General features: G+C 37.1%; 1 protein-coding gene across 2 annotated transcripts; it reads right to left on the bottom strand.

The window, feature by feature from the left end:
* Nucleotides 1-1,399: 1,399 nt before the first annotated feature.
* Nucleotides 1,400-8,895, bottom strand: cplx4c (complexin 4c). 2 transcript variants are annotated; one of them, XM_005476601.3, is made up of 4 exons: nucleotides 7,431-7,525; nucleotides 7,055-7,265; nucleotides 2,876-2,963; nucleotides 1,400-1,972 (listed from the first exon to the last, which is right to left on the bottom strand). In XM_005476601.3, exons 2-4 carry the CDS (start codon nucleotides 7,219-7,221, stop codon nucleotides 1,754-1,756), a joined length of 474 nt encoding a protein of 157 aa, XP_005476658.1. In that variant the 5' UTR covers nucleotides 7,222-7,265; nucleotides 7,431-7,525; the 3' UTR covers nucleotides 1,400-1,753. The 2 variants fall into 2 exon arrangements, with proteins under 2 accessions (XP_005476658.1, XP_003448538.1); XM_003448490.4 differs by having other exon boundaries at nucleotides 7,055-8,895.
* Between the last annotated feature and the right edge of the window lie 3,072 nt (nucleotides 8,896-11,967).

Genomic DNA, 11,967 nt, shown 5'->3' with positions numbered 1-11,967 from the left:
TGTTGTAATATTATCTTATACCTGTTGGATAAAGAAACTTTATTCATCTGGTTCCAAATATAAAAGGTCATCTTTGGAAAAGATTGCTCCAGGCTAACAAACCAGGAAAAGCACCGTTGCTGCAGTTAATCCCTGTTACAGAAGGTCATCATGTTGACATGTGATATCGGTGAAGGCATATTTGTAGATACCTTTAATTAATGGCTCAGTTTTAGTAAACTAAAGCATGTATGTAAAATGTGCATATGTAAAATCCATGTGTATCTTAAAAAGATACACATGGATTTTAGTCCATACTGAATTGTTCCGTTTGATAACTCAGACTCTTATACTGTCTTTGTCATTTTTGGCAGGTATCTACTTATAAATTATAAACCATTTGTAAAGCCCTTTAATGTTTGGACAACTTTAATAACAGATCATATTTATATGACACCTGCTAGATGCTCCTAATAGTAGCCAGGTCATAGGCAAGGGAAACTGATAATCATTTTATCACATTAATATATTAAAGCTGTCCCTCTTTGCTTGTTTCCCCATTATCCTAATTGAGTACAAATTGGTTAAGAGGGCGCAGCGCAGCTATCAAGCGCCTTAGTTTTATCAGATGACAGTTTAAGTCCCTGAGATCCCATTAGGAAGAAAGCAGCTAATGTTTAAAGGCGCTGTGTCAGCTTACAGGGGGAAAGGGGGATGGTGAACAGCAGGGGGATGACAGACATGATGGAAAGGGAGGGTTAAATGCTGAGAGATGTGATCAATTCATGCTGAAATGTGAAAAAAAGTCTAATCTGTCACATGGTGTTCGGTTGTAAATGTGCACTTTGTGCTTATTATTAAAAGTCTGTACAAAATGTGATCATTTTAAGTCTAAAGACTTGAAAATGAAACCAGTCGCTGCCCAAATGAAATGATTTAAAAACATGTTGCCCAGAAATTAAGGATATTTCGGATGTCTACAGAGGTGTTAAAAACTACATTTTAATGTATTCAGCAACAAAAAAATATAATGTGATGATTGTCAATTAATAGAAGAGATAACAAGGTATATGGGTCCTAGATTAATCCTATGGCCCATAATCCTAGATTATACTCTGTGACCTAAAATGTCTTCTGTAGATAAAAGCAAATCCAAATTCCTGTCGAATAAAGTTCCAAATATGCAGTGAATCTCATCCGAGATAAATGTATTTACCAAAATGATGCAGATAGCCGTTAGTTGAAAGAAAACAATATTTGGGGCATTCAGGTACTTTATCTTTTAATCTTTTAGTTTGTCATAATAACCCGAGTTTCTCTCTCCTCCACTCATCCAGATTAGGAACTTAATGCTTTAACCTTAATGGGAATTTAACCTCTTTAAAGAGAGTTTTTGAATGAATATCACAAACATAAGAAATAAGAACTCTTATATGTTTATTGAATTTTTTACAGAGACAGATGAAGAGATAGACAAATTAAATATGATACAAATGACCGTACTGAGTATCATACTGTGTATATAAGTAGCAAAACCAGTGTGACGTGAAGATGGCCGACTCATTTCATGAAGCACCTGTATGTAGAGAAGCGCTCCATAAACAAAGCACTTTAATCTGTAGTCTGAGTATGAAGACTGAAAAATAAAAGCAATTATCTGTGAAATAGACACTTAATTTCAAATGTCGCAGTTCATGTAAAAAGTAATGTGTGAAGGCCTGGGTACGATGTGAGCACTGTATATCTTATACTTTGAGATTTAGACGAGTCGTAGTCACATGAGGGTACATTTCTCCTCTGCATTCTGCTTCATCTCCGTCATTGTTGCCTGGGCCTTGGTTTTCAGTGTGTCCATGTCCAAGTTTTGAAGTCTATTGAGGAAAGAGTCATTGGCCTCCTCTTCCTCCTCATCCTCATCCACCATTTTTGCAAGCTCCTCTGGCACATCAATGTCATCCCCAGCCATCTCCACTAATGCCGTGTCTTGAGTGCTCTGTGACAAAAGTCACAAAATTGTAATGCAGTAAGTTCAGAATGATGTTAAAACCCAAAGATTTAAGAAAGTTACCATGGAAACGCACTTTAGAGCTGTTTAAGAGACTGAATGATTATGGCTGAGCAGAGTCTCAGTCAGTTTTGCTAATAACTCAAATACAAGTCTTTTTCCTAGTATCAATAGCAAATACATGCAATTAATTGCATGCTTTTTCTAATATATGTCAAAATGTTTGTTGGGTGTTCTACAAAGGATAACTTACTTTACAGTACTTACACAATAAATAAGCAAAATACGCATTTTTATTTTGAATATAAGTATAATTAACTGTGTTAAAAAGTATCCTTTCCCCAAATCCCTGTTTAAAAAGTTGTGTTCACCTTCATGTGGAAACATTATTTACTTAAATCTGATGAAAATATGAAATGTTTTACAATAACTATACAAATGCACTGGTATGGTTCAATAGCAACTGCATTAATGTCCAAAATAATGCATTTTTACCATTTAAAGAAAGTAATTAAGTAAGTAAAGTAATTTTAAAAGGGTTGTGCCAGAAATCATGCAGTACTAGTTATAGAGTAAACTTACCTGGGTAAAAATTAAGTTGATACAAGTCGAGTAAACATATTATATAGAACATTTAAGCACAATGGTACAGACATTAAACTGCTGCACACACATAAAATGATCAGAGAAGTAATATAAATGATTTAAGGAAAATCAAAAACAGTAATACAGTGATAAAAATAATAAATATAATTAATAAATCAAAATAGTAAATAATAATAAAAGTAAAATAACATTGGTAAATGAGATACACTTGGAAAAATGGCACAATAAACTGATATATGTAAAGGTTAATGCAACTAAACATATAGTAACTAAAGAGTTCCTTACATCTGGAAGTCGATATTTATCTCTTAAAGCCACTCGGAGATTTGCCCTCTCAGCCTTCTTGGTTGCAAAGTCCTTGTCACGCTGAATCCTGCAAAATGCACACACTTTATGTGAGCCAGTAAATGGAACAAGTTACAACGCAAACAGTGCCACTGATTTTATTTATTTATTTATTTATTCATTTTTAATCTGGATGTGACTCATATTTTCCAAGATGCTCAGAATCCCTAAAATATATCTAATATAAGTAAATATTTCCTTTCATATCATTATGTTATCACATGTATAATACTGTAATGTTAGCAGAAGCAGACATGCCAGGACTGCCAGCTGCGTCAATTAGACTGTCGTATGAAACATTATCTTGTTAAGCTGATCAGCAAGTCTCACTGCACGGCTCTTGTTTTCCTGCCTTCATCTATTGTGTTTGACCTTGTGTGGATCTGTGAGGATTAAGTAGTTGTGTGACTGTCTGTTTGTCCACAAACTCTTCCTATGTGATCAGACGTTGAGGGACCAAACTTGGAGTAGAGGAACATCTCAGGCCCCCTGAAATCATTTGCCAAGCTACCACTTATCAACAGGCTAATGGGACCCATTTTTAGCATGCATGGAGATATGATGCAACATATCATTTTCATTTAATGACAGTAACATCTAATTTATGTACAAAAAAACAATATATTTAATATTTTATAATGACATATCGTCGCCTGGCAACCACCACTGAAGTCCAACATTTATGCAGCAGAACAGGACCAGAGCATTACAGGAGAGCCACAATAATAGGCTAATGTTTGTACAATCACTCCAATATTTATCCTTTATTTACACACACAAGATCTACCACCTCTTTTTTTCTCAATGTAATTAAGTATATCAATTTGCCAACAGTACAATCAGGCCAAATAGTACTTTCGGATGAGCATGTACTAGTTTAAAAAATATTTCAGCTAATTTAAGATGGACTGATACAAAGTCGAACAACAACAACTGATCAAAATTTTAAATTCTGTTTTGAAATCATGGAGATTTGTTGTTACCTCACAAATCAAAAGTTACTGTTTGATGTCTTAAGAGCCAAAAATTGCACACAACATTTATGACATTTATGACATCAGCATCACTTACATATACATATTTACATATATATATATATATACATACATAATACCTGCTCGACACAGACTTTGAATTTTCTAAAGTAGAGAGGTTTGTTATTGGTTAGAAGAAATTAAATGATGATGAGCTGATGCTCATCATATGCTCCAATTCAATTTTATTTATACAGCGCCAAATCACAACAACAGTCGCCTTGAGGTGCTTTATATTGTAAGGTAAATGCTACAATAATACAGAGAAAAACCCAACAATCATATGACCCTCTATCAGTTAGTCCCTTGTCCAACATTGTGTTTATAAAAACTCATTTAAAAACTGTTGATTTTTTTCTTTTCTTCTCTATGTGTTCATAAAAGTTTTAAATCACACCTCTTAGTCCAAACCAAGTCCAATTACCAGATGTGTATAAAATCAGACACCTAGCCATGCAGTCTGCCATTATAAACACTTGTGAGAAAATGAGTCATTTTAAAGAACTTAATAGGAACCTAATAGGGAGCCTGCTCTGTTATTAAAATCATCGCAGAAGCTGCAGCAGGCGTTTCATGGCATGGGTCTCCATGGGTGGGCGGCTCCTGTAGGTGGCCCAGTATTTGCTCTCTGGTGGTTACTGTGAGTGTTTCATTAATGTTACACTCAAGAATTTGTGAAACTTGGAGTATACAAAACTTTTTTATGTTGTTATTGGTTTGCATTGGTGTAATATATTCATTAAAAATTCATTCAAATTCCAGGCACACAAGGTATTGGTCTGTCAATATTTATTTTTAAGAAAAATAACAATAAGGCTGCGTACTTAGTAAAAACAATTTGCTGATGCACATCACTGAACTGTAAGGTTTAGCTTAGGGGGTATAGAAGAGAACTTTTACTTATGTACCTCCTGATTTCAGATTAACCTCCTTGAAAACACCGGACTACCGTAATTTGTGCTATTAGCCCACTTCTGTAACTGTAGGTGCAGTAATGTCAGACCTGACCCTGCTTAATAAGATTAGCTGCACCGAGAGCTAGCGGTTGGCACAAATCCGGGGTTACTTGATGTTTTGGCCGGGGCTGCACTCCTTCACCTCGTTCACTCCCATTGCTGTGCCATTTATACACAAAGGCGATATTAGCATTTAGCTACTTAAATGCAGTTCATCCTCAAATAGAATCACAGTAACTCGAAAAAGTAAATTATTAGCTTATCCTGTATAGCTTAGTTAGGTAATTTGTTGTTTGTTTTTCTTGTTTTTACTCATTCTAAATAAATTAAAGATGCAGACCAATTTTTTAATCACTTCTACTAACATTATTATTCAGTGTTGTCCATCAACTTCCTGTTGTAGAATATAGCTTGAATAATCTTTAAAGAAAAAAGTTTTTTTTTTTAAATGTTTATGAATTTAAAAATTCATAAACATTTAAATAAAGACAAAAATCTACTTTAAAAAAATCACAATAAAAAAATAACACCAACTAAATGAAATTAGTATTGGGGAACTTACCCTAATTAAATGAACACTACTATTTCCTTTCCTGTTAAACATCATTTGCCACTTAAAAAAATTAAATAAACAAACATTTAAAAATTAACAATAATAAAATGAAAAACACAAGTATGTCTTTTTTTTTCTTGCTGAACTTACCTTTATTAAATTACCAGTAACCTGCATTTCTGACCACCATACTTGCCTGAACTGGATTAAGACTAAACTGCCATTTGCCACTTGAATAAGTAAATAATACATCAAAAATTACTGTAATCTGTTATACAGTCTGGCCTAAGACCTTCTTTTTTCACTTAGTTGAAATTAGCTTACACTTTAGCATCACTTCAGATTTTAAGGTGATTAAATAATTATTGTTTTAAAACGCACTGGCTTAGCAGACATGTTTAATGGCGGCTTCCTGAAACCGAACCGTGCCGAGTTATTGCACACAGAGCTTAATCTGCTTCACTGGCTAATTTGAGCCTCAAGGGAATAAACCGTACCTAAAGCTAAACTATAAGCCTGTCTCACATCCGCTGATGTCACATATGTAGTCACACAAGTAAGACTGCATAATACACACCCACACACTATAGAAAACAATACAGTTTGAGAATGCTGACTGACAGTATTTTCTCATAATGGCAGAAGCTGAGTCCAAAATGAGTCTTAAGATCATGCAGCTCATAATAAAAGGCAAAGTAGCCCTAAAGTCTGGCTTATGCCCAGTGCATGTGAAGAGAGCAGGGTTAATTACATTGAAGTGGAGGTTAGCCTGTCTAATTCTCTGCCCATAAGGAAGGCGTCACCAAAAAGTAACAAGTTTTGTATATTTGGGTGAATATGATGGAAACTACTACAAACAAAATTAAGTGGCTGTTTGTACTTAGGAATACATTGGACTTTACATGCTAAACGCAAATTCTGTAACCTACAGAGTTTATTGTATTGTTATTTTTTGCATATGAAAATTTCAGACCACCTCCCACCAATGCTAACCTGTCCCACACCGCATTTAGTTTTTTGGGATCTGGTCAGCATACAAGTGTCTGACAGGGAATGCAAACGAACCTCTTTCTTTTTAAATGTTGCCACTATGGTCCACAATGTAATAGTAATTCATGAGTGGGTTTTAATATTAAGAAAGGCACTTTTTATCAGTGCTATATGCTTTTATCTGCAGCTCTGGAACAAACATGACGCGATAGCCTGGTATTACTAATCCTGGCGATGAGTAATACAGCCTGCGCTTAACATGAGTTGTATCTTTCCCTTTTTTTAAAAATTACACACTGTTAAACATTTAAACATTTACATAAATTTTAATCCCAGCTGGTATTAGATGAGCGGTGGGGTATGCTGTGGACAAACCGCCAGTCCAAGCACACAGTAACAGACAAGTATTCACACTTACATCAAACTAAGATTGTCATTTAAAAATGTTAACCACTAGTTTGTGTCTTCAGTGCAAAAAACATATTGTTGAATAGTTGTAAACATGCTATCCAGTTTAGCTGTTGTTAACATTATTTTAAGGCACTGTTTTTCACGGTTTCATCCAATGCTGCAAAGGTTTACTCACTTTTCTTCCACCATCTGCTTCTGGTACTCCTCAAACTCCTCTCTGGACATGCCTTTGGACTCTGCTGTTTCCTTTCCTTCTGCTCCTGCTTTACCGTTACCTTCATCACCTCCTCCGGTAAAACTCTTCAACTTGTCACCCAACATTTGATTCATGAGGAATGCCATATTTCAGCTGTAATCTTTTTCAGTCCTACAGGGAAAGCGTAAAGCTACGGGCCGGTGGAGAGGAGAAGGGTAACGTTAAAATTAATTTTTGTATGTTTAAAACAAGATACTGTTTACAAGAGCTGTATACAAACTTCCCTAGATGTGTGTCAAGATGATTAGACCGTGTCAATAACTTGTAGCTGGAGTAAAACCGATAAAGAGCTTACCTCATAACTGCCAGCCTGTAGACAATGGAGAGTGTTTATCTTGTCAACAAGATGGAGCAGGATAGACCCTCTGGGTGTAGCTCACTATTATCTACCTGTCAAACCAGCACTAATCACTGCAATGGAACCAGTGTGATAGAATAATAAAAACTAACTGTAGGTAAAGCATAAATAACTTCCGTAATGCATACATATGCATGTACATTTTATATAAACAGTGGTTACCACAGTGGATGTTACATTCAGCGGTGCTACAGCAGATACAGCTATTCATTAATGATACTGAACTTATTTGTGTTTGAAGTTAAAACACTGAAAACTCTTTTGCACAGCTCTTTGTTACTATATTATTATTTATAACTGTTATTTAGTTGATATTACGGCTAACATGAGCTATACACTTGGAAAATATTATTCTTTTCCTACTGAGCTTCACAGTATTGACTGTTTTTAATGCTGGACTCTACAGCCACAGAGCTGTCTTGATTTCCTTTAAGTAGAAATAAAAATGGTTCATATTTTAAAGCAAGATTTTCTTATCACTGACATTTACATCAAAAATGGTTTTTTGGGTTTAGCAGGCAACCCATGTGCTACAGGGCTGATGCACAGTCCTGGGTTTGAAGCTTTCCTGAGGCCATTAACTGCGTGTCATGTCCTGTGAACTGTCCCCAGCTTTCCTGGCTTCCTGTCTTGCCAAATCATATGATATAAGCAGAGAATGTCTGTATCAGTTTATGTATCTTTCACACATTAAGTGCAGTTTGCATTGGTTAAAAATGATTTTGCAGGTTATCTGCATCTGCGTTCCTGTCTGCCATGACTGCCATATATTGTCCTAGTTAGAGCTAAAGAGTATTTTAGGGATGTTGTGGACATCACACTTTCATAACATAAACATTTTGTAACACCCAGAACTAAAAAACTGCACAGAAACTTTCTCTTGGATTTACAGACAATGTAAAATATTCAGTGAGCGGCAGTTCTCTGTGTAAAAATGCCTTGTTGATGTCAGAGGCCAGAGGAGAATGGGCAAATTGCTTCAAACTGATACAAAGCACAGCAACTAACTCATTGCAGCCAGAGTGTTACAACCATGACAGCAGAGGACAACACCGAGTTCCACTCCTGTTGGCTAAGAACAGGAAACTGAGGTTACAGTTGGTATAGACAGACCAAAATTGAAGAAGATTGGAAAAATGACGCTGATGATGAAAGCATGGATCCAAGGAACCATCTCGCCTTCAAGCACCTATTAAGGCTGAATGCAGATTCTATTTTTCTACATTCATTTTATAATTCTGTCTACTATCTGATCTCCTGACCAAATAAAAGTTTGGTACACACTGTCCTTACTGCACTGGGTCAGAATTTGAAGGTTTGCATATTATTTTGCTGAATTGAATTCAAAATCCTGCTCCTCACATACAAGGTCTTAAATAATCAGGCCCCATCTTATCTTAATGACCTTGTAGTGCCAAGGTCACCCTATTAGAGCACTTCGCTCTCGCTCTGCAGGCCTACTTGTTGTTCCTAGAGTATTTAAAAGTAGAATGAGAGGCAGAGCCTTCAGTTTTCAGGCCCCTCTTCTGTGGAACCAGCTTCCAGTTTGGATTCGGGAGACAGACACTATCTCTACTTTCAAGATTAGGCTTAAAACTTTCCTTTTTGCTAAAGCATATAGTTAGGGCTGGACCAGGTGACCCTGAATCCTCCCTTAGTTATGCTGCAATAGACGTAGGCTGCCGGGGATTCCCATGATGCATTGAGTTTTTCCTTTCCAGTCACCTTTCTCACTCACTATGTGTTAATAGACCTCTCTGCATCGAATCATATCTGTTATTAATCTCTGTGTCTCTTCCACAGCATGTCTTTATCCTGTTTTCCTTCTTTCACCCCAACCGGTCGCAGCAGATGGCCCCGCCCCTCCCTGAGCCTGGTTCTGCCGGAGGTTTCTTCCTGTTAAAAGGGAGTTTTTCCTTCCCACTGTCGCCAAAGTGCTTGCTCATAGGGAGTCATATGATTGTTGGGTTTTTCTCTGTATGTATTATTGTGCGATCTACTGTACAATATAAAGCGCCTTGAGGCGACTTCTGTTGTGATTTGGCGCTATATAAATAAAATTGAATTGAATTGAATTGAATTGAATTGTTGGTGGTGTTTTTTTAATGGTGAGGGATACTTTGGATCCCAACTGATTGTTCAAATAAACCAGCCTCTTGAGTATTGTTGCTGACCATGTCCATCCCTTTATGACCACAGCGTACCTATCTTCTGATGGCTTCTTTCAGCAGGATAACACACCATGTCTCAAAACTCAAATCATCTCAAAATGGTATACCTAATAAAGTGGTTTCTGCGTGTATCTTAATGAACATACTGAGATGGAAGCGTCTAAGTGAAATATCCCTTGAGAGATTTTAAAAATTCATATGGGATTTTTTCACTGATGAAGGCATCAGATTTCATTTAATTTACTGCTTGATGATTGTTATGCTATTTACAGATTATTATTAGAGTTACAGAAAACTTTTGAGGTCCCATTCAATTATGTATTTTGTTTTTACTATTTTAACCTCCTTTGCTTTTGTCTGTCATACTTTCTCAGGTCTTTTGACAAAATTTGAAAACTCCTTCAGGATCATTGTTTTAATCGTCCTTGCTCCATTAATGCACACAAGAGACCAAGCACATCTTTCAGATCCCTTTCTTCACTTGTCCTTGTTGTGAGTTCAAACGACAAAAGAGATGCTGCCAAGCTAACACAACCTGCCACAGCTTAGGCTGCGACCCTGTCACTACAGCTCACCTGCTTTATACCACAGGTATTTGCTGCGGGTATACAGACAGACAGAGGAGTAGTCAAGAATTGGCTTACTGTGACCTGCGCCCCAGTAATCCACGTCGTCTTTACCATAGCCTATTGTGACGCATAGGATGTCTTCTTTATCCCATCCTTCAGGCTCTCACCAAGACTCCTGGACTTTTTCCAGGTAACCTACAGTTTAAATACTGCTCACTGTACGGCCACAGAAACAGTGCGTTTGACCTTACTGCTCCATACCTTAACATGACAACGAGTTCACAGTCACCAGATGTCAATCCAATAGAGCACCTTTAGGATGTGGTGTAACAGGAGATCTGCAGCATCTGCAGTCTCTGTGTGATGCTATCATGTGACTTTGGACCAAAACCTGTGATGAATGTTTCCAGCACCTTGTTGAATTAAGGCTGTTCTGAATACATAAGGGGGTCCAACCTGGTAGTAGTAAGGTGTACCTAGTACAGGTCTGTCTGTACTAGGTACCGATTAAAGTGGTCAAGTGTTCTCTCACTTTGACCTCTGACCTGGTAATCCATAACGTCTTTACCAAGTCCATTTGTGACGCATGGGAATCTCTTCTTCATCCCATTCTCCAGGCTCTCACCATGAGTTTTGGACTTTTTCCAGGTGATCTACTCTTTATGTAATACTTACAGTACAGACACCCAGACAGTGTGTTTGACCTACTAAAGCATAAAACCTGCACCTACTTGTGCAGGTTTTATTCTTGTTTGACCATTATCTGGTTTCTACCTCAGTGGAAATCTGACCTCTGTGTGAAGTACAATAATGATTAGAATATTTTTACCTTTTGGTGGTTCACTACAGATTTAACAGAGCAGAAAGAGCATTATGTAAGACCAGAGCTGAGCAAATATGGAAAGAATCGCCTCCACAAAAATGACTGGTCAAGCTTAAGACTTTAAACATTCATCATTTTGAGTAACTTGAAACTAGAGGACAAACACTGATTTCCTCTTTAGTCTGACTGACACAATTGCAAATTCTGATTCAGCAGGCGTCACACAGATGGGCACGGTATCCATGGAGATCGTGTTGGTGTTAGCCAGACTGCCCACTACAGATATATCACTTCATTTAAACCAGTAAGTAACGGTACTTCTTTCAGATCTCGATAAAGTTTTTGGAAAATTAAGATATTTCGATTGGGGGAGCTCCAGGCTAAGACATACAGTGCTGCGAAAAGGTATTTGCCTCCTTCCTGATTTTTGGTTTTCTGCATATTTGTCAGATATAGATTTGACTGATATCTATCAGTCTGGAAAAGGTTGCAAAGCCATTTCTGAGGTTTCAGGACTTCAGTGAGATTCATTATCTGCAAATGGAGAAAACCTGGAACAGCGGTGAACCTTCACAGCCGTGGCCGGCACCTTAAAACGTCACCTAAAGAACTGCAGGCCTCACTTGTTTCAGTTAAAGCAAGTGTTCATGAGTCATCAATAATAAAGAGACTGAACAAAAGTGGCACCCATGAGAGAGGTCCAAGGAGAAAACCACTGTGGACCGAAAAGGTCACAAAGGCTCGTCTCACATTTGCCAAAAACATCTTGATCGTCATCCCGAAGATTTTTGGGAAATCTGTGGACTTACAAGAGAAAAGTTCAAATATTTAGAAGGTTTGTGTCTCACTACATTTGGTGTAAAACTAACAGAGCATAGTGGTGTGGTATTGTGATGGTCTGATGTTGCTTT

Source organism: Oreochromis niloticus, linkage group LG18, assembly GCF_001858045.2.
Source record: "Oreochromis niloticus isolate F11D_XX linkage group LG18, O_niloticus_UMD_NMBU, whole genome shotgun sequence".
In the NCBI taxonomy this organism is placed as follows: domain Eukaryota; kingdom Metazoa; phylum Chordata; class Actinopteri; order Cichliformes; family Cichlidae; genus Oreochromis; species Oreochromis niloticus.
Note: the sequence above shows the minus strand (reverse complement) of the source record. Positions and strands in the feature narration are given on the sequence as shown.

Bases quoted from the DNA above. Each gene is read 5' to 3' on its own strand.
- cplx4c (XM_003448490.4), bottom strand. From the start codon at position 7,221: ATGGCATTCCTCATGAATCAAATGTTGGGTGACAAGTTGAAGAGTTTT. The intron at 2,964-7,054 runs GTGAGTAAACCT...TGCATTTTGCAG, and splicing joins AAGCAGATGGTGGAAGAAAA to GATTCAGCGTGACAAGGACT. The intron at 1,973-2,875 runs GTAAGGAACTCT...CTTTTGTCACAG, and splicing joins ATAAATATCGACTTCCAGAT to AGCACTCAAGACACGGCATT.